At 41.3% G+C, this 23,770-nt stretch overlaps 1 protein-coding gene across 1 annotated transcript in view; it reads left to right on the top strand.

Annotated features, from left to right (window-relative positions):
• Positions 1 to 23,770, top strand: part of LOC127362019 (calsyntenin-2-like) — a 241,269-nt gene that overhangs the window by 120,439 nt on the left and 97,060 nt on the right. The window contains exon 3 of the mRNA XM_051397268.1: positions 20,482 to 20,677. Within this exon, the coding sequence (XP_051253228.1) occupies positions 20,482 to 20,677 (196 nt within the window). The remainder of the gene's footprint in view (positions 1 to 20,481; positions 20,678 to 23,770) is intronic.

The following is a 23,770-nucleotide window of genomic DNA, read 5'->3' as shown; positions in this document are numbered from 1 at the left end:
GTAGGTCAGCAGGCTCTCGATGGTGGAATGGTAGAAGGTCACCAGCAGCTGAGTGTTTAGTTGCTCCTTCCTGAGCACCCTCAGGAAGTGTAGCCGCTGCTGGGCCTTCTTGACCAGCACTGTGGTGTTGACCGACCAGGAGAGGTCTGCAGAGATGTGGATGCCGAGGAATTTGAAGGACTCGCTCTACACATTCACCGTTGATGTACAGGGGGGCAGGGGCGGCTCTATTCCGCCTGAAGTCCAGGATGAGTTCCTTGGTCTTGGTGATGTTTAGTGCCAGGCTGTTTGATGCACACCACTCACCAGGTTTCAGGACCTCATCTCTGTAGGCCGCGTCGTTTCCCCCTGTAATTAGCAAGGCAATTCACTTTAAAAATTCTACAAGACTTAGATAACTGGAGGTTGGATTTTCCTGTCTTTCATTTGTCACATGTGTAATTATTAATATTTTCCTGTGATGTTACCATACAGAACAAATACATGGATTTTGGATTAGATTATGGGATGTACTGACATATCTTTAGCGGAAAGGTCACTGTTAATATGTAGCTATAACATCTTGCGTTGCGATGTGTGTCTGCTGCGCCTCCTTCGTGTGTGACTTTTAATCTGTGCTGAATGATGACTGTGTTGCGACAGTGGCTTGTACAGTAGCGTGTGCTTCCTCTCTCTGGGCAGCGTAGCTCAGATCAAATCATTTGGTCTGATCCAGTGGAATGAAATGGAGTTAGAGAAGGTCAGCCTGTGGCGCTGTGTTTCTCACTCTGCTCTAATGTAATAAGAGCACACTGAGAGAGGAATGGATTAGACTGTAATCCACCTGCATCTCTCTCTCCCTCCCTCTCTGATTTTGTTTGCACCGTCCCTCTCTCTCTCTCTGACTTGTCTATAGTCCCCCATCTCTCTCCCAAACTCAATCAATCAAGCTCTTCGTCTACCTTTCAACCTCACCCTCACTGGGATTCAGCTACTCTCTTTCCCCTCCATGCTCTCTTCTACTCATCAGCCCACTAGTTTTATAAACACTGTCAGTCGGTCTTTGGTTGGGAATACACTACAAGTTTTTGATCAGCTTCGATGTGTTGATTGCTTTCAGCCATGCTTCTTCTTAAATTCAGCCTAAATTAATATGACTGGGAATCCCCACATAAAACTTTCTGTCTTGAGGTGCATTTTCTAAATTTAATTTAATTTTCTGATGGTAGAAAATGTACGGCCTTAGGCGGGAACAAATACTTTTACTGTAGTTTAAATAAATTGGTTTATAAACTGAACCTTTGTTGGAACTTTCCAGTTTAAATCCAGAAGAAACTGTATAAATTCTGGTTTACCCTGCTTTAAAAGACGAGCTCCCTTTCCTGCTGATGTTTCCCTGCGTTTATCAGAGCTGTTGAACCAAATCCAGTGATATGACTGAAGTATTTTATGTAAATAAATGTCAAGAAGTGCTGATTGCAGAGCTGCAACCTAATCATAATTATTTGTGAACATTCAGTTGTGAGAAATTAGTCGATGGCCTTTCAGTTGTAGTACAGAAGTATTGATTAATTAATCAGCCTTTTCTGTGAGTCAATCTTCACTGTGGTCCAGACTGAAATATATCTACATCTACAAGATGGCACAAAATTCTTTTCATTCATTGTTCCCAGAGGATGAACCATGCTAACTTTGGTCATTCCGTGACTTTTTGTCTAGCACCATCATCATCTTAAAGTTTGAATTTGCCTTTTATGACCAAATGTGCCATGCAAATGTAACATTCCCATCTGCCTTCGCTGTGCTTTGTATTTAGTGAAAATTAGCAAATGTCTGCATGCTAACAAACTAAGATGATGAACATGGTAAACATTATGCCTGCTGAACATCAGCATGTTAGCATTGCCACTGTGAATTTAATTAAAACATAAACTACATTAAAACCTCCTACTTCTGGCAATGTTTGTGTGTCTGATTCATCCTGATGTGTCATACGTTGGGTGACTCACCTGTCATATAAATGTGCCTCGTTGCTGTATTTCTAATAAGTTATTTGAGTGAACACAAATGATATTATGTAGGATCAAGTGTCATGTCGCAGACAGCGATCAATCCAAAAGTGACTTGATCATGCCTGATTTCAATCTCTGATATTAGCTCAGGACATCATGAATCAGTTACTCCATAATATGTCACAAATTAAACAGCACCATATTCATCACAACAGGGCTGGAATGTGATTATCAATAAAAGCTGATTAATAGTTTGATATATCAGCCTGTCATTAACAAACCATTGTCATGGGTCTAACTTTACTTAGCACAGAAAACAATGAGCATATCTTTTTGCTTAATTCACTCTGCTTAAAAGCTCAGATCGTTCTTTCCTAAGTCTCCTTCACCCCCCCTGAGGGAGACTCTGACAGCTTCCCACTCCGAACTTCCCAGCATTGAATCCCATTCTCGTAAAGGGTGTCTTCTGGGGGATGAAACAGTCAATTCCTTCGCTTCTTCCTACTCCTCTAACCCTCCTCATGCCAAGACAGAGACAGCTGTTATCATGTTCCATCAGTGGTATCAAGGCTGAACACACTGAGCAGAAAGCAGATTTCATTATTTAAACAGTCCTTGGGGAGGGTCGGGCAGGAATGTGACGGCAGTGAAACTTGTGGGAATAGTGATGGTGTGTGTGTGCAGACAAAGATTCAGAGACACGATGTGCGTCATTGCGAGACAATGTGTCATGAAATTATGCAAATCTCTGGAAAGAAAGGGTTTCCTCTATCAGATCTCTTTTGGAATTGACATCTCACTTGGGGTGGGGATCTCTACATATAACAAGCCTGTACATATAAATCTTAATGATCATTTACACCATGTATGTATGTAGACAATTTAATATTTATGTATTGGAATGAGGATTCATTGTAGATATTAGTGACTTTGTCTTCTATAGCAGAAGGAAATAAATGTAATCATCTGATCCAGTTTAGAGTGATGACATAGGCCTACTTGAAGTTGATCCTGATCCTGGATAACAAAACAACCCTGGGACGTCACTCAAAATACACGAGTCCGGACGGGATTTAGCACTAATACCATCAGGACAGGGCCAGTTTTTTTTTTTCAATTTTGTCTGAATATTATAGCTCTCCCAGGAAGCCGTCAATTTTACCAGAGGAGAACTGGTAATGTTGTGAGTCAAACAGTGATTTCAGTCCCATGTGGATTCATTTTATTTGAGAATTTTACAGACCATGTAGGAGTAATAATCCCTGGGTAAATGTTCTACAACAGACTCTCATGTCCTCTGTACATTTTGGATTCCTGGTAGACCTACAGTCTGGTATGTGATGCATACATGTATACTATCATGTTAACAACTACATTTTGCCTGTCTGCTAACATCTGATAATGATTTAGCCTCTACGGGGAACGGTGTTTCAGGGCTTCCTTAGTAGCCAGCAGGTTTCAAGGTTCCAAGACTGCCTTTTGGCCACTGCATTCTGCCTATATTTCTCTCCATATGGATTGTTTACCTGCATGCAAGCAAATCCTGCTAAAATGTGATTGGTGAATACTACTTAGACTACAGAAACCAGAATCCTACCCATGTTAACATCTTGTACCTTGCTTGTAGATTCTGTATTTATATGCAGATATTTATTTTTAGAGATTGCATGTTAACAAACTCACAGTGACATTGCTAACATGCTGATTGTTTAGCTGCTAGACATCCTCATGGAATTGCCTTTCCGAAAAACATACCTCCTTGGACTCAAAATGGCATCGAAATCAGGAGTCTCAGCTAGCTGCCATATAAAATGTGTGAATAATCGCAGAAACCAGAATTGCCTGGATTTCAGAAAGCTGATACCAATATCACAGGTAGAATTTCATGCCCCAAATACAAGACATATATTCAAAATGGTGTAAAATGGACTGTTGGCTAAACATAGCAATATTCAGCAAAATACTATAGTTCTCAGAGGGAACTACAGCATCTAAAATAAGCAAAGAGAAGCACCAGTCAATACACTTATGCAAATAAACAATCACTAAATTCCACCCACTTGATATTTGTGTGTTTGTGCATGTGTGCAACCTTAGCTCTTGTCTGTTCAAAACTGCAAAGACACACATGTATTCCCAGAATGTCTGGCATCACTGGCAAACACATACCCCCCTGTGTAGGGGGTAGTAGATGTGTTCACATGTGCAACTACCTGAATATGTATGGCTACTTCTTCCCCTACACACACACAGACATACAAACACACACACACATCTGTCACACTCACGCAGAACAAATGCTCAGCCTGTGAAACTGAAATTCCGCTTTTCTCGACAGGTATGCCTGATATTTCACTGATTTAGTGTTGATACGCAGTGTTGAAGCCCATGTTTAAACATCTTTCTTGGTGAATTTGATTCTTGTACCTGTATTATATGTATGTGTTTGTGTGTATGTGCACGTGTGATTCCCTATTCAGCATATGAGGGGGGATTATTCTTGTTTGTACGAATTTGGCCTTGTCATGTGTGTGCTGGGTCGAGGCAGACGGGCCCCACGTGGCAAGCTCGGATGTTCTGTGTCACTCCTCACTGACATGCTGACATTTACTGCACCGCCGCCGTCTTTGTGCTGCTCTCATCACCGTGACAGCGGACTTACAGATCGCCAAAAATCCCAGAGCAGTATCAATTTGCTCAGCCAGCTCACGGTGAATGGGGGATAAGATGCACTCAAGGCGTATACACACATATGCACGCGCAGATTTCCTGAGAAAATGCAGTGGTCTGTAGAGGCAGCAGTGAAAACACACACATACTGTGCTGGATTGAGCAAAAGATCCAAAACCCAAATTGGCTGGTGTGATAATACCCTCAGGGGGAAATTATTGAAAATAACTGAGAGTGACACTTGTGCAGACTGGCCCATGATATCAGTCTCTATGATTACATTCTCTATAGTCCAAAGAAAAAAGATGGATTTCAAGCCTGTAAATATGACAACATGGCTGCTGTGAAGATACATTAACATGCATGAAGCATTTCTCATTATCTTTTTCAATATTGATCAAGCATCAAAAGAGGGTCCAACAAGCATGCAGCTAAGACTTTATCCACTGTCCATCATCTGCTGTAGGCAGGGAATAATGCATTATTAATCTCCTCTTCACACATGGGCTGTTGTAGTCATAAATAGTTTAGAAGGCCTCATGACTAACTCTAATGAATCAATGTTCAACTCATCTTGTTAATATTAATTAAGTGTTACATATTCCCATGGAATCATAGGATGTGTTTCCTGTTTAATGTCATACATTTTAGTATTGAAGAAATTATACCTCACTTTCAGTGATAAACTTTAATAGTATTTCAAGGCTTTAATGTTACTACATTTATGCATGCCTACGTTGTTGTTGTTCATGATTTTTGCATTTATTTTTGTATTTTTATGTGTTTACTTTTGTGCCAGCCACCTGCAAGAGGAAGCAATCACAGCTTTCACAGCTCGACCTCTGCTGTCTTTATCTTAGCTCACAGAGGTGAATGGATTCAAGAAAAAAATATCTTCAGGCACTGAAATAGCAGTACTTTATATTTTCATACTTTATTGCTATGATATTTACTTAGGTAAAATATGAGAGATTTAGCATACCACCATTTCACAGTTATAGTAATTCCCAAATTTACTTTAGGAGTTTATTTCTAACACATAGTCATTTTTTTTTTTTTAGATAAATACGTTATACATTGTACTCTTCTCTGGATTATGTCAGGATACATGAATGTTTTACTTAATAGCAACTAAAGACCCTGTTTTGGCTTGAACATGCCTCCTTCAAATATAGAGAGAAATACATTTCAACATGGAAGAAGAATACTACTAAACATGGATGTAAAAGGTGTAGGATTTAAACTTTTTAAAACGTTATGGGTAAGGAAATGCATTCAAGATGTTTCTAGTACCTCAAAGATACACTCTGTGTTTTGGTGAGAAACAACTGAATGTAAACATATTTTTTGTTTGTTTACAATACAAGAAATCTGCACAGTGTGTCTTTTAAATCAAATGTGAGAAACACAAACTCCAAAATAAAATATGGTAAATGAACTGTACTTATATAGCACCTTTCTAGTTTACGACCACTCAAACTCTCTACACTACATGCCACATTCACACACACATTCACACGCCGATGAAACAGCATCGGGAGCAATTCGGGGTTCAGTATCTCGCTCAAGGACTCCTCGACATGCAGCTGTAGGAGCCGGGGATTGAACCACCAACTTTCTGACTTTTTGAATATGCTATACAATTGTTATATGTCAGACATAGCAGTGATTATGGGCCTAAATTGGCAATTAGCACTTGACTTTATCTCACTAAATGATGCTTTATTTGACATTATCTCTGTCTGTAGTAACACTGAGTGGTACAGGCCCTGTGGCTCAGCTATAGCTATGGCTGTTTCCAGAACAGCTGACAGCATCTATACTGCAGTTAATGTGGCGTACTGAGAAGCTGTAGTAAAGATAATGTAAGGGTTGTAAAAGTGCTAATGTTAATTAGCTCACTGGCAGAGACGCACCAGGTGAATGGATCTGGTTGAGATGGAGGACAGACAGGCAGAACGATGGAGGAGATTTTGAGAGAGTAGAGTAACGAGCTGTGGGCGGGAAGAAGAAGACTCTGAAGGTTAAAAGTGTCACATAACCCTGTGCCAAGAATCAGAAGAGTGCAGTAAAGAACATTTGCATCTTCTGCTAATATTTATTAGCTTTTGATAACAGTATACTGTCAAGGAGAGAGTTCAAGCCTTGTTGTACTATTTTAATAACATCCTTAATGTTCACACTTGGCAGTACTCTATCACTAAGACCTCCCTTGCTTTAAAATGTTGTTGTGGAAGAAATGTGAGAAATGGAAATACATTATTTATGGCTTAGCCCATACATCTGCTTGCTCTCAATTAGCCTGCATTACCTTTAAGACCTATATATGTGTGTGTTTGTATCTATTTGCTTTCAAAGTTGTTTTCAAACAATTTTGCTTTATTCACATATCCACTTGATCTGTTCCCTTTCAGTCTGAAAGGGTGTGAAACCTACAGTAATTTTGCTGTTTGCTTCTGATAAAATCCCTTGAATTTTCATTTCAGTTTTGGAATAAAATGTTTAGGCATTTTCTAGTGCAGCTTATCTGTATGATTGACCTACCATTGCACTTTCACTGTACATCGGCTGTAACATAGACAAATTATTATACATTCATTTATTTATTTACAAAACCTACTTTCTACAATATCTGCTAAGAATGTGAAATATTGTGATTATGGTAGTAGGGTTAAAGCTTCACTATTTCTCTATTGACATTGGATCAAATGATTAGGAGTAATGTGAAAGATGTCCCTTTAACTCAACAGATCTTTTTATCATCTATCAGCTCATTGTTACAGCCTGCAACTTTACTGTTTTGGTTCATTCCCAACACTCTCATCAGCATCGCCATCAGGCAGCTGTTTTCCCAGCACCAAATGGCAAATGGTATCCTGAAACATGTATCTAATGCCTGAATGCTCCAAGTCTGCTGAAGGTTTAAATAGGCTTTTTTTTGCCAAGAGATTCACCGCAGCTACTTTAGAAAGTGTCAGTGTTGTGTTTACAGCTTGTTGTGCCGCCAGCAAGCGGCCACACAAATCAACTAAACTAAATCAACTAAAGCCCTTGGTTAAGGGTAAGGAACCCTTATTTTTCACTTTACTATGTAACAGGAACACTACTCCCTGCACTGACACTGGAAGTGTGTAGGCATCGTGAGGTTTGTAGCCATCCAAAATATGAATGCATATGATTAGACTGCATATAATGAACACAAACTGAAAATGGCACATTATAGTTTACTTTGCTATTAGTTATAATTGATTTTACCCTGCCATCAAGAAAGCATATCAACCTACAGTAGCGTAAAAAAGTCCATATCTGGCCTTTCCTTTCTTGATCACAGGTGGCTGTTGAAACACCTCATTTCATTACAGTAATTACGTTATTTTAAAGGAACATTTATGATGCTTTTATGATAGAAATGCCCTAATGATGGTTAAATGACCCATCATTTGGCCCATAAGTTTGTCTATCAGCCAGGACCTGTATAATATGTGTAATTTTGTGATATACGTATATAGAGGGTCATATCCCGAGATGATTTGAGATAATGTTGCATTATGGGAATAAAACTAACCCCACAAGCCATCCTGTATTGTAAGGACTCAATTGTCCACTAAAGGCTGAAAGCTTGAAAGCTGCCTCTTTAATAGGTAATTACCTGAATGAAGTGTATTACAGTGCCAGGAGCAACATGGTGTGATCTTATTGCGAATGGCAGGTAAAGAAAATCTATTTGTGTTTTTCGATGACATAGTTGTCAAAAGAAAAGTGAAAAAAGAAAAAGGCCTTTTTCAATAGAGTCTATTTCTTATACAATCTGCATATATCCCAGCAGCCACAGAGGAAAAAAACAGCTTACCAACCCGTTAGTGCCACATTAGTCAACATTATCGTGTGTAGGGACTAACCTCAACATTTAAATGATTCATTTAGACAAATCGTATCTGTGTTGTTGTAATATATATTTTGCATGCAAGCTAAGCACTTTCCCAGGCTTGGATTTGCCTTGTCCTGGTCTACAATGGCAATCAACCTTCTTGCAAAGTGGAGAGGCAGCATGAAAAGTGACACAGTGTAAAATGTGACCCCTGATCTATCAAGAGAAAGCATTTTAATCACAAATCAGTTAAAAGCTATAAGGGAATGGGTCCTCTTTGTGTTGCCAGATTTAATCACTTTTCACTAACAGTGGCTGTGCTTTGAATAGCAGGAGAGTGCAGTCTGACTTCCACGTCCCATGGGCCTTCACTGAATGATCCAGCTAGGTTCTACTGCCAAGGATCAGAAGAGCGAAAGCAGGCAGGAAAGGGAGTGATAGATGACTAATTTGGGAGTGAAGTGGAAACGACAGCAAGAACACAGCAAGCTTTGGCGTACATCAATGTGCAGGAGGTTTTCTAGTTCAACAGCAGCCTTAATAAGACTTCATTTTGATTCTGTGGTACATTGACAATGCATGAAAACAGGTTTTGAACAGATATTAGAAAGACTTTGGGAACTAATTTTCACAAAGTGATGCAGTTAGTGGTGATAGGAAGTCTCAACTTTTGTTTTGGTGCTTTATTTTTTTGCACTGTTACAAAAGGAGCAGGTCATTCTATCAGCATCTTATCAAGGTCTAGATATTTGGTTTTATTGAAAAGAAAATGAGAAGGTATAGCAGAAGGAAGTAGGCTTATGCTTAAAGGGATGCTGTCATGAACACTGTTCTGCTGATCAAGACATTGAACTGCTCTAGTCCAGCCACCTACGATGAGTATCTCCTTTGTTGACATACCTGGTTAAATAAAGGACAGAATCACAATTTCAGAGTAGAAATACACAGCAGTAATTCTCCTGCAAGGTCAAACAAAAACAGGAGGAGAGAACGGTATGAAGGGCAAATGAAGGAATTGAGAAACAGCAGCGGCATGGACAAATGGCATAGATGACAGACACTTAATAAGAAGCTGAATTTGAGAAATGGCGGCGGGCGAACGACAGGAATAAATGAGAGGGCGAATGAGAGGAATAAATGATAGGAGGGATAGAGCTGTTCTCCAGCTCGTGTGTTGGCCAGCCAATCACTGAGTGTTTTCAGTCGGTGCAGGTTTTCAGGGGTGGAAGGCAGTGATGAGGACACACACTGGAGAATAGAGAGCGCAGGAGACACACACACATACACCGACATTTTTACTTAGGAGAGGAGACAGGTGTAGGAACAGCAAGAGGCCAAATCAGCCGGGCTGTTATCAATGTTTCCAACCTGATCGCCCCCTGTCTGCCCTATCTACCGCACACACACACACACACACACACACACACACAAACACAGCTGTAAAAAAATTAAAATAACGGTGTAGACAGAAAGAAATCGAGTCTATGAAGCATATTTGTGATGTGTATTGTTGTTCCCATAATCCCTTACCTTTCCTTCTCACTTGCTCCGACGCACCCACCTACCCACACACACATTTTTGGCAGAGGCTGCCCTACCTTCACACTCCCAGGTCCCTGGCCCAATTTGAACAGTATCAGTGAGCGATGGTGGCCCACTGGTGCCAGAAGACCGGGGTAGAAAAAGTCAAGTCATTTTTCACAACTTGCCGTAACGCAAACTTCTCTCCAATGAGAGTTCGGAGAACATTTTGCCTCTAAGCATTTTTAGTTTCTGTTTGGGGGAAACAAAAATGTGCCTGACTGTTACTAAAACTGGAGAGGCATTCTAAGATCTTCCTAGATGAAACATATTCTGTTAACTAATGTGGTTGAATCTCGAAAATGTCAGTATGGGCCTGAATAAAGCAACTTAAAATGCAATGCTTGTAGCCAATTTGTAATTTCACAACAAAAAGCACTTAGTTCAGTCATCCTTTTAAAGGGGCACACCACAGATTTTACACATTAGGATCAGTCTGATAAATGCTATCTGTTGATTAGGCTTGAAACTCTAATGGAAAGCCTGCATACCAAATGTAGTTTAAATGATGTAGGTATTTACCAGGCAGTCCAACAAAAGAGGCTACTAAGTTGCATTATGGGAAATGTAGGACCAGTGTTTTCTGGATGCCATGTTACAGTAAATGGGTCAGAACTCAGAATACCTTAACCTCTGCTGTTTTAATTTAACCATTCTTTTTTGTTTCTTTTGTTTCTTTTTCTATTTAATTTGTGTGTTGTTCAGATTTCACCTTATTGTTAGATTAGAATTCCCCTTTTGAAAATTTCCTCAGTTTTTTAAATATATATTTGACTTCATTAAACTGACATATTTATTTTATAATTCATATTTTCAGTGTATTTGTAGCTTTTTCGATAGCTCTTCGTAATTCCCTGTGCGCACAATGTTAGTTGGTTATTTGCTGTTGCAATTGGTTTTAAGCTTGGCTTGCAGAGGTGTACTGATCCCATCAAGTCTTCCAAAGTGACAAAATATGTTGTTTGTCCATGCCCTCTCTATTGTGTGACAACGCTTTGATTAAGGTTTGGTTAGGCATGAACACAACTTGGTTAGCGTTAGGGAAAGAGTGTTGGATTCAAATAATCCTCCTCCCTCTGTGGACCTTCTGCCTCAATAATAATGTCACACTACTTCCTCCTTTGCTCCCGATGGACAAAATTCACAATTACTAGGGCCACTAAAGGTCTTTGACATGTTGTCTTTGGCTATTTGCTGAAACTACTGGTGCTGCTGTTTTTCTTGGGAGGACAATCTCACTGATCCTGTGGTTGTAGCAACAGCCATGGCAACCATTCAGTCAATGACACACAGTCTGGTGATTCTTCTGCACCTGACAAATCTGAGGTACTTGTTGTTAGTACTCTTGTACTAATATAATAAACACAAACTTTAAAGAGGACGTTGAACAGTGTTGTCTGTTGAGTCCTCGTGAGGCAGAAATCATCTCTCTACTGTAGCTGCCATCAGGATATCTCATCCATCACATCTGTCTTTCATCTGACTGCCATGATTGCAATGTCTTCTCTGTTCGAGGTTCTCTCAGGACTAGGCACAGAACAATCTTCTGCAAGTCCTCTTCAGGGACGTCCCACAGACACAGGAACAATATTTTTTCTGCGGCTATCCTTTGACATACTGTACACGCCTGGCGTCTCTGTATTCGCTTCCTCCTCTCTCTCTCCTCTCCACCATCCTCGATTTTCTCCTCCCGTCTTCCCCCCTGAAGGTAAACACTGCCAGCAGTGGTAGTAGAAGTGTCACCCGAGGCCATCGTCTTTCACAGTCTGCAGCAGCCGCTGTACAGCGAGCTCATCCATCCCGCACTCTCACTGCGCCATCAGCCTAATGCACTCATTACCACAGACTCCACTATAACAGATAGGTTCCTGCCTCATAGACGCTGTGGCTGCATGAGCTTTTAAACAGGCTGATGTAACTGATAGCAATTTACATATAAAATACACCAGAGATATGGGGGCTGTGTTGAGGCAGCATCAACATTTTGATCTTGCTTCCCTCTCAAATCCCTTAATAGCGCAAAAAAACAAGATTAGCATACATTTTGTGTTTTTGTCAGTGGGGACATGATGCCTGTATAGTTCTATAATGACCCCATGAAAGTATCGTAAACTATATTTAGCTAACCCCATTTCTTAATAATAATTTCTTAATAATAAAGAATATATTTTCTTGTTGCATTTGCAAATATCAAAACATAACTCAGCATCCATCTTTGCCTCTGCTTCGTACACAGATGATTTTATCCCTGAACACACTGGACAAACCCTTATGGCTTGACGTTGGCCTTGGTCCAGGTTTTGTTGAATCATGAGCAGACTAAAGCAGGGTGAGTGGAGCCATATCCATTGTGCGGTTGGAGCAGAGCCTGTAAAACTCAGTGGTGATGATGGTGAACAGCTGGGCCCGGCTGCCGGAGCCGCCGCTACGCGATGAGATGATCGATAGCTTAATGGCAGGATTTCAGCCTGTGTTTGGGCAGTGTGGCACTACATAATGTGGAATGGGGATAATTATTTCATCACAGCGATCTGGAACTGGGACTTTTTAATTTTCCACTGGGCTCTGTGAAAGGGCAGTGGGTGATGCCTTGTGCTAAGAATGGGAAGAATATTGGGTAGAGTGTTCACATTAGGGGTCCTTTTTCAGATGAATGGATTTATTATAATGCCTACTAATCCCTGGTTGAGGTCTTATTCAGTTCATCACGCTGTTTCCAGGAACCTTTGATACTATCTGATTGAGTCTTCCTCAATGCCATAATGCTTTCTAGGGTTTCCCCGTCTCTGTCCGTCCTTTATGAAAATCTTCATCTGCAAGGGGTGGTGATCACCTCTACTGTTTTACTACAGCTGAATTCACAATTTCATAGTTAAAAAAGGTCTTGTGATGGTGGCATTGGCTCACAGAACATCTGATGTGGCGTACACAATTAAACACAGTTTACATACATTTCTGCATCTATTGTTAGACAACAAAACAATTATTTAATTATGATTTATTTTAATACTACCTGTTAACCAGCAGTTATTCCCCAGCTGAATGGGGGAATGGGTTCACAAATAAAGGTTCACAGAGAAAATTGGAGGCGATTATACCCCTAGGCCCTCACTGGATAGGCTTACGTCACCGTTTTTCAGCTTTCCCCATACACACTGAATGACCAAGCTGGCGTTTTCAGATTTATACACTCTGTAGGCTGTTTGGAAGGAGAAGCAAGCAGTTTCATGTGGATGGAGGATTAAAATGAAAATTAAAATGGAGAAGAAGAAAAAAAGATTGATTGCTAACTGTAGACTTACATTTGTAGTACAGACTTCGCCCCACTGTGTGTTTTTTTTAAATTTCAAGAAAACCATTAGTGAAAGCTGTAAATGGTGTCAATGCCACAGGAATCTCTTTAGTTTGTGAGTTTGCCAACAGACTTCTCATAATCTATGCATGAGCTTCATCAGATTATATAATATACTGTCAGCTGTCAGTAACTTGAGTTTGTTGTACACAGTCTTAGGTCTTTTTTTTTTTTTTTTTTTTAAATATTCCATCATACAAAGGAATGTAGACAAGGGGTTATTTCCTCTATGGAGGCTCTCCATCAAATTTAGACATACTCTGTATATTCTGTTGTGTGGTTGCATTTGCTCTGCTTTGTTGACCTTAGATCTAATAAACCCTATCCATGGTCAAAGAGAGTGTCAGTGAGGCGATGGTCTTTGTTCATCGTGTAGCTCCGCTGTGCAGAGAACGTCCTCAGGGGCATTAATGGGGGTCATAAACTCTGATACGGATATTTGAACACATTGAACTCTAACTGGCCTCGCTCAGACAAGGACACATGCTCTCCCCAGAGGCCATTTCCATGAACAGAATTGGAAAATAGAAACTATTGATTCCTCTCTGTGTTTAATATGATTGCCTTGACTGTGTTTTGTTAATCCTTAACAGTACTTTCACCCCTCTTGTTTTCTTCCTTTGTCATATTCTTGGTTTACTTATGTATGTGACCAAGAGAAAAGAGTGTCAGTGTGCTTGTATTTTGCGGGGTTTCAGGGAGTGATTTATCAAGATCAGACTAGAAGTATAAAAAATCCAAATGTAATCCAGCAACAGTGAGCAAAATAATGAAGGAAAAAATATGTAATCCAGGCTTAGACTCACTGTAAATGGCGTAAATCCAGTCATTGTGCACAGTGGACTTTTCGTGGTGACAGAAAACAACAATGTGGCCTTATAGTATTATAAATTACATAGAAATATCTTACAGAGGGTTGTAAAGACTCCACACAGAAGGATTTAAACGGTAAGCAGAAGCTGTGACTGTGTCAAAATATTAATAAAATTCATTATGAATTTAATCCCAGAATTCCTTACATTGGGTTATGCAATTTCTCACAACATTTACAGTTTAAAATATCAGCCTAGCACTAAATGTTCTGAAATTAACAATAAGAAATAAAGAGTAAAAATGCACACCATCCATTGCTATGTCACTACTGTGAAATTTTGTCACTGGCTGAAAAGCTTGAGTGAATTGTTTCTGAGTGGATGTAACCATCAAGTAGCAAACTGATTAAATTGAGGTGTTTGTGTTTAGTGTAATGTTTTAGCCGGTGCTGCATTGGATGCCAGTTTGTTATTGATAGTTTGACGCTTGCACAGCAGTGCTTTGGCTTTGCTCCAAGTCTAGGCTGAAGTAATTGACACGTCGCCCGCTGGGGTTTGTGATTAACTTTATTGACATATACGGGGAGGTGGGTGTATGGCATCACACACAGTTGGCAGAGCTAACAGGTCTTTCAAGCTGCTAAGACAAAATAGCATTGATGTTTTCAGGACCCGGAGCGCTGCCGTCCAGTGAAATGCCGGGAGAGAGTAGATTTAGAAGCATGGGCTTGGTGATTCGGCCTAAAAGCTGCTGCCAGAGGTGTTTCTCTTCATCAGACTTACTCTAATTCACCTCACTTTATAATGTTGCTTACTTTTATGCTCATATTGCTCACTTCTAGAAGAAAAGCCAGCGTGGAAACAAGTGAAAAACCATCGTCTTTTAAAGGTGAACTCAATTTTACACATCAAGATCAGTTCATTAGTGTGAGGAGAGAGAGAGAGAGAGAGAGAGAGAGAGAGAGAGAGAGAGTTTTTTTGATATATAACAGCAGATAACTGAACAATTAACACAGGATTGTAACTTTTGACTTTAAAGGACCAGTGTGTAAGATTTAGTGCCATCTAGCGGTGTAGTTGCAGGTCACAACTCCCGCTTCACCCTCCCCTTCCAAGCACAAAGGAGAAAGGAAGGTGGCAATGAAACGTAACTAGAGCCAGTGTTTGGTTAATGTAGAAACACAGCATGGAAGTTGAACAGTGGCGTCTGCAGATAACTAAGGCTCATTCTAACAGTAATGAAAACACGATGAGTCCTATATTCAGGTGATTATACACTAATGGAAACATACCTATGCATATGATAGTCCATTTCTGCCTATAGATCCTCCTATATCTTTCACACTGGACCTTTGAGGAGCTGATGGGTAGAAAAAATTAAATAAAGCAGACCCCACACACATATGAAACTATAATAAACTATATCTCAGCCTCTGTTGCACCAATTATGACTATTCTTTTCTTTTTAATCACAAGTCACAAGTACCCCAACTTTATGGAAGTGCAATACTAAACCACTGGAGTACCCTTTAAATGAGAAACACCATTTTAATATTTACTACTTGACTAAAATATGTGATGGATGGATATATGTCCGTCACAGTGTTGTTCAACATATGCACATATACATTAGTCCCACTTAACAAAGATCACAGTCTATCATGGAAAACATATTTGTTTGCTGCTCTTACTGCAGGAAAAGTATTTGGTAGCTTGTCAAACTGTCCTTTAAGAGGAAATAGACAGAAAAAAGGCCAACCCAGGAGCACCAAACTGGGGGCAGAAACCATCAATTATCCCATACAGGCTCCGAATTTCTAGCAGTTCCCCTGAGCCCACCTACCGCTGCCTTGACGTGAGAGTTTGATTGACAGGTTCAGTCCTCCATCCTTCACTCTGACACACACACATACACAGAGGGTGGGTGTTCACTCTGTTAAAAGACAGCAGGATGTCATTAACTCTGTGAGAGGAGCCTTTAATGTAATTAACAGTGAGGAGACGGGGGGTGGCAAGCTCACGGTCGAGTAAATCATCCCCCCCCCCACACACACACAACAGTCATACACACAAACATGCTCCCTCCCCACTCTAAACCCCTGTTGAGAAAGTGCGTCTTTAATTAAAAATTCCCCATCCAACACACACACACTCACACACTCGCACACACACTGTACACAAACACCACTCCGGTTTCATGTGCTCCAGTCTGAACATCCAGGCTTGATTAGTATTAATCCTTATCTCCAGAATGGACAGCTTCTCAATTGTGTTTTTTTCCTCGGCTGGCTAATTTCATGAAGAGCATAATTACAGCATTTTCAATTTCGGCCCTCTACAGAGTTATGAGGCTGACAGTCTATCTCTGCACTGCAGCTGAGAGGCTTGGGGTGTGTGAGTGTGTGTGTGTGTGTGTCTGTGTGTGTGTGTGTATCCATGTATCCTAGAGTGCTTATGGACGTGTGATTGTGTTTCACTGACTAAAATGAGAGGGAGAATTAGCAGGTTATGCGGGTGACTAATACAAGAGATAATTTCATGCCAAATCCAAATTGGAAAAGCAGCTGAAATCACAACTGTGTACGCCACATAGTAGACCACAACTCTTGTGGAAATAAGGTTGATTTAATAAAAATGACAAAGTAAAAATATTAAGATAATGTGGGTGCAAATATTTTGGTGCTAGCAAACTGATGCCTGGTCCAGAATGTGTTCGGTAACAGTGTGATAAGTAATCTGATTTACTTGCTGTCTATGTGGTGTGTGTTCCAACAGTAGGAGGATGAAAGGCATGTCAGCTCTGATAAGAGATGCCAAACTGGCACAGTTTGAGTGAGTGTGAGTGTGTGTATTCGTGCCTGTGCTTTGGTCACTCTCCAGTAGGGAGATCGGAGCTGCCCTAAGGCGGTGGCCATCATCCCATCCTTCCCAGCATTCTCCTTTCATCTCCCTTCATATCTCTCTCTTCCTCTTCTTGCTATGCGAGGAGCGACTGTTTGCCACCTGATATCTCCACTCTTACTTAGCTCAGTAAACAGCCACTCTGCATATCTATGCACTTACGTGCGAGAGTGCCTTTTCAGGAAAAGCAGCTTGTGTATATGTTCCAATGCAGGCAGCTCATCAGCGATGCTCTGTCAGCTTTGATAATAACTTGGGGCCCTGGGGCGCTGTGGCCCCCGATACTTTGTCACACTCCTACAGCTCTGCAAACAGAGGCCACTGTTGCCAGTAAAGTGTCTCTGCCTTCACTGATAATGAGCTCTGTGTCCTCAAAGATAGTCTAGTGTGGACCGGTGCCAGATTCCCTTGAGGTTTCGAGTGCTGCACGACTTCTGACACCAACAGGACAGCAGCTTAGGTCCTGAGCACACATTTCCACCGACTAATAGACAGTCATTAATTTAGACTTGATTAAATGAAAATGTAATGATGCCCAAGGGGAAAGTTAGTAATCACAGTGGCAGAATAAGGTAGAGGAAAGAATGAGACAAATAGAGGGTGTTTAAAAAGTGAAGTAAGTTTGTATCAAAGTTTTACTGGTTAAGTATATACTGATCAAACATACTACACTCAGACATACTACATGGAGTACTGAATCATAAAAACTATTCATTATGCCAAATAACCAAACACTAATGATAACCCAGCAAATAGACTAATAAAAAAATAGAACTGCAACATCCATATCCATTAGTTTGCATCCATTAGTTTTAAATGGCCCCCCTTCAACAAGACATAGTTCCTCCTGACCATAAATCTACCTCTTAAAAGCCTAATGTGACACGGAGACACATATTTAGCTAACAGTTTAGCGCCGTAATTAGCGTTTGTGAGCTCTCTCTGCCTCTGCCAAGTGCCAGCCGCCCAACATCTGTTCCTCCGCTGCCGCCGGGGCCAGCGCTTCCACCCTCGTCCCTCCCTCCTCCACCACCAGCAGTCTTTGCCTCTCCGCGGGTGGCAGAACACTTATCAGGTCTGGAGTGAAGTGATAGGCAGACGAACACAAAAGTAAAAATGAAGCGACAGGCCTGTTTCCCCCTTCCCCTGAGCTGTTTGAGTGTGTGTTTGAGACTTAAAAGAGGGAGGTCCTCATCCTGCGGTCACCTTGACCCGTCTATCCCCCCTGCTCCCCCACCAGCTACAATTAAATCACGAGGAACATGTCGGGCCACCCAGCCTCGACTGTGGGCGTGCGCCATCAGCATATTCTCAGCATATTCACCCTGATGGGAAGCTTCTGCACTTGCCTGTGTATATTGGATTTATTTCTCGCTCCAGCGGTGATGGATTTCCCATTTGCCTGTTTTGTACGGTGGTGCACCATTGAGAGAAGCAGCACATCAAGACTGTTGCATCTTCAGTCACTCCCCGTCGCACACCGTTTGCTCAGTGCCATTTTAGGATTTTGCTCTCCCCGGCAAGCCATGCTTCTCCATATTGTAGGGGCCCATTTAACTCTGATAAGTCATTGTTCAGGCAATACAGAGGGGGAAGTTATAACAGCATGCAGAGAGTGTCGACACCCCCCTTCCATTTCTCTCATTTTCTGTCCTCCTTTTCCCGTTTTCTGCTCTTTCTTTTTTAATTTTGCCTATAGCTCCTCTGTGGGCGAAATTGCCATTTCACAGCCCCTGCCCCAACAGGGAGGGTGGGGGGGGTAAAGTGGAGGGGGATTATGACAGAAACAGGATGAAAGGGGAGAGAAAGGGGAAGGTGGAAGAAAATAAAGTTGCTCTTATCAGAACTTGCCAGGAGCAATGCGCACACAAAGCTGTTTGGGAATCCAATTTAGTCTTTGCTGTTAGTTTAAGTGATATCAGTGCAATTAGCTGTCACAGGTCAGAGTGTGAGCCGGCCGCGTTAAGTGATTTCCTGAAATCCCACTAGTGGAAGCGTGAGGGGACGACAAGTCTCAACAAAAAAGGAAAAAAAAAGAGAAAAGAAAAGAAAAAAAGAGAAAAGAAAAGAAAAAAACTTCCCTCGCCAACTCCACAAATTGACCGCTTCTTTATACAGCCTGCTAATAAATGTCAACCGCCTCTTGGCTCTTTTGTTTTGCTCTTGTCAGTTGCTCACTCCGAATTTAAATGGATTTTCTTCCTGTATATCTCTCCAAAAGGGTGACTTTGAGGCGTTGTAGTTTTATTTGCGCCTCATGTAACTCAATTGCGCTGTATGTTGTTTTTTGGTGAGCTACATGTTGGGTGTGGAGGGAGTGGGGGCAAACAGCAGGAATGTCCTTGGTGTTTTTCATAAGAGCAATTACACAGGAGGTGTGTTACGGGAATATGATCCATTTATAAACCTCCACTGTGAGTTCCTGCTGCTCCTGTCTATATGATGGTTTGTTTTCAACATTACATACGTTGGTAAGTCTAAAGTAGGAGTAGAAATTACTGAAGGTGACTGAACAGGAGGAGCCTATTTATGCCAGCCCAGCTCTCCTGTAGCACATATACTCTTCTGAACACACTTCTGCAGTTTCCCCTTGACTATAGCAATATTCCAGAAGTTACTAGTTTAACTTCCAGGACTGCCTGGGAACACTGGTACAAGAGAACATGCCTTTCTTTTTTTGGAGTTCACATTTGCTGTTTCTTTTGTATGCTTGTATGCTTTTATATTACAGGGTACCAAGCGCATTTTGTCTGATGCCTCTCTCAGAGTGCAGACTCAGCGAGGGGCACAGTCCGACTTGTATTAAACAGACACATAGTGCCAGGTGCACAACTCAAGTCATAGAAATGGAACCCACAGAGAAGATTTGAAGGAAATCATGCTGCATTACATTGACGTTGGGATAGAGGCATCTAAAATACCTCCTCCCACTTTGCAACTGTGTTACGTTCACCTGACACAACATATCTGTTTAAAAGAGGTGATAATCGCTGCAGAGTGAAGAAGTCAGCAGCCAAAATGTCTGCTTGTTCCTCCTAAAAGAATAAGGATAAAGCAGCTTTTTGAGTTAAGGGTGAGGGTGGTATTTCTTTGCTATATTCCCTCAACAAGTTACCCATCAGAAAGACATACAGTCTAAGAAATATCCATAAAAGTTCCCTTAAGAAACACACACACACACACACACACACACACACACACACACACATCATTCATTTTCCACCTGACTGACTGCGATTAACACTGACCTCACCCCTCCTCTCCTCCCTCCCTCTCCTCCCTCCCTCCCTTCTTCCTGGTCTCTAGGGGAAATCTGTGCGTTCAACATCCACGGGCTGGAGGCTCCATTCGAGGCAGTGGTGCTGAACGGTACGTCTGGTGAGGGCCAGTTGAGGGCCCGCGGCCTGGTCGACTGCGAGCTGCAGAAGGAATACACCTTCATCATTCAGGCTCACGACTGCGGCTCTGGCCCCGGGGGCACGGAGGGCAAAAAGTCCCACAAGTGAGTAAGACAGAAAGCAACAACAACAACAACAACAACAACAACCCTGTACATATGTATGCACAATCCACACAACCTTTTCTAAACAAAGAAAGATTCTGTGTGACTTTATGCTTGGACCTGGCTTGCTTCTACACTAAAAAGGAAATACCACCAAGGGAACAGAAAATTAAATAAACAAGATTTTTCATAATTCATATCAAAGTGCTTGGGCTAAATTATGTAAAACTACAAGCATTTATTGTATAATTCATCACTCATTTAGACAATGGCTGAAGTCCAATCAAATTATCAGCTATGCCAGAAAACAATGGTGGTTTAGAAAGTATGATAGTTTATACTACTGCGAGAATGACAAGTAACTGGCTCTGTATGACTGTATATCTATGGACATTCCTGACCAGAAAATGTGCATGTGTGTGGGTGCAAATGAAAGAAGGGGCAACTCAGGATAGAGAGATCGCTGGCTGGTACTGTGGGTGTTTGGGGCTTGTCTCAAGTCAGCATTAAAAGCTAGTTCAAACAGCCTCAACAAGCTATGTTTTATTCTCAATAAGTTCTATGGATGGTCAAATGTAAAACAATCTGGAGGTAGTCTTATTAGTTCTTAGCAAAAGGGGCAAGTAGACAATCAAGTGCAGGTTCTTTAGATGAGCAGCTTTGGCATTAACCTGATGTTTAAACCGAATCATCTGGGAAGTCGTCATTGGAAACTGTTTGGAAAGGGGAAGGCACTTTCAAAAAATACTGAGCCAGTGATTGGATGAACAATTTGTCTATCACATCTATGATGCGTGAATCAACCAATCAGATCAACGAACCATATAACAGTCACTCTTACCAAAAGCCAGTCTGGAGAAGAGGAAAAACATATTTTCCACTGAGAAAAAGCCTTCAGTGCCTTTCTTTGCCCTCCTTTAATGAAGAAATACTCTCCAGTTCTGATATAACTGATGCTAGAAGCATCTACGCTAACCTCTTTAGCAGCCGCCAATGAGTCACCTCTCCCACACATTGTTACACACCTAGCGTTAAACCATGACCATAGCTCACATCTAGTTTTCATTAGTTTCTCAAAGGATGCCGATTGGTCAGAACCACGGTGGTTCAGATAAGCTAATAGCCTGCCAAATTGGATTCCCATGTGATTGCATCCAGCTGCCTCGCAAGGTTACTGTGGCAAAGATGCCATTCAAATTCTTATTTGTATACAAAGAGCTTGAAAGAAAGCTCTTGAAGCCTTGCCTCAAAGTTACATATTAGTCAAATAACACTAATAATGCCTTCAACTCTTTCTGCTCCTGCCATCCACTACAGCTTGATCCCAGATTGCTCCGAGAACCACCCATACCAGCACAGATACAGCACAACACCCACCTCCACAAGCACCAGTAGACTAGTTTAAAGAGGTCTTATACTGAAAAAAAATAAATATTTGTCACACTTGTTAGCTCTCTTGTAAGTAGCTTCCGTCTGAAAAAGGACAACTACCTCACCTCAGCCAACAATGGAACCAAACATAGAAATCTATCACCTTGTCTAGCGTTTGGATGCTCAGACACACACACATACATTGTATGTTGTTTGTGTACAAGGAAAAATCGGTGATGGATTTGTGCAACTATTTCCATGCTGTTTGTCATGTTTTAAATCCCTCTTAAGTACCCAGACATTCTGTTATGTCACACCATTACTTTCTATCAACATAACTCACTGCCCCCGCTGTGATGCAGACCCAGTTTGGTTGGCACAGACGGGCCAACGCTGGAGGGGAAGCGAATTTGGGGACACTTTAAATGGCCCGTCCTTTTGCTGGCAGTTCTCAAAGGATGAGGCTGGCCTTTTGCTGCATCTCTCCCTCGCTCACTCGCCCCGATTCAGAGAGAAGCTCACAGGGAAGGAGAAGAATCTCTGCCTAGGGCTGCGCTCAAATTACACATGACACGTCAACAGCAGAGAAGGGAAGCAGTCAGGAAAATTAGCAGCTAAAGAGGACAGGGGAGAGGATCAGGAGTGACACGGGATGAGTTTAAACTTCACTCTATCCTCTATTCTTCCCTGCTCTGCTTACCACTGGCTGCCCTACTTCTCACTCCTGTATTTCTCTTTTTTTCCCGACTGGCTGCAGCTCAGATAGTGCCTGCTGTCTGACTCTATCAGTCCTTCTGTCTCTGTTACCAACACAGTGTTTGAATATTTCGTCAGACTGCCTCTGCGCTCACAAATGGACAAACATTGATTATATGAATCATCCTGCAAAGTGTCTTTTTCATCCACTCTTGGGGACTTTGTCAGAATCCACAGCAACAGACAGCTGACATTAATGACTGCCTTTTTCTGAGTCAGAGCACCAATATAACAGCGTACAGATTTGCCACTTCTGAATCACATTGCTCCTCGCTGCCCTCTGAGATATTTTACTTGGCCGCCTGTGGAAGCTTTAGTCACTTGTCAGCAAAGTGCAAAGCCCGAATGAATTCACCTTAAACTCCTTGAGACTGTTTCTGCTCAGGTCAGCTTTAAATGAAGCACAAATTAATCTACAATACTGTAAGGCTGACCTCTGCCAAATGAACAATTTGTACTGAGCTGTGAAGTGTTCTAAGCCTTTGACTTAAAGAGCCATGAATGTGATAAATGTTTTGTGTCTTGCCATTGGTTTTAGCACAATAGTGACATTGATTAAAACATTTAATTGGTGTCAAATACTGTTGGTCTTCTGAGAAGAGTCATCTGGTTGGCACAAAGTAAGTTATCACAACCCGGCTGAAATAAAATTTCATTAACAAAGAAAAATTGACAGCTGATGAAATTCAGATTTTTTTGTGAATAAAATTTGAATAAAAGCCAAAGACGCACAGTGGGTCAGTCAGTACAAACTCATGCTGTTCGTTCAAACTCACAGAACTTCATTTTAAATTCTGGGGAGATCGATACCAAATCTGTCATGCTGTATTTTAGAGAAATAAAAGGAAGCTGCAGACATGATACACAACATACATATGATACTGTCAGAGTTGAATAAATTGATTTTAACAAACTCAGAGCTGCTCGGCTGTAGACTCTTAGTCTTAACAATTAGGTGACTTTTGC

Source organism: Dicentrarchus labrax, unplaced genomic scaffold (genome assembly GCF_905237075.1).
Source record: "Dicentrarchus labrax unplaced genomic scaffold, dlabrax2021, whole genome shotgun sequence".
Taxonomy (NCBI): domain Eukaryota; kingdom Metazoa; phylum Chordata; class Actinopteri; family Moronidae; genus Dicentrarchus; species Dicentrarchus labrax.
Note: the sequence above shows the minus strand (reverse complement) of the source record. Positions and strands in the feature narration are given on the sequence as shown.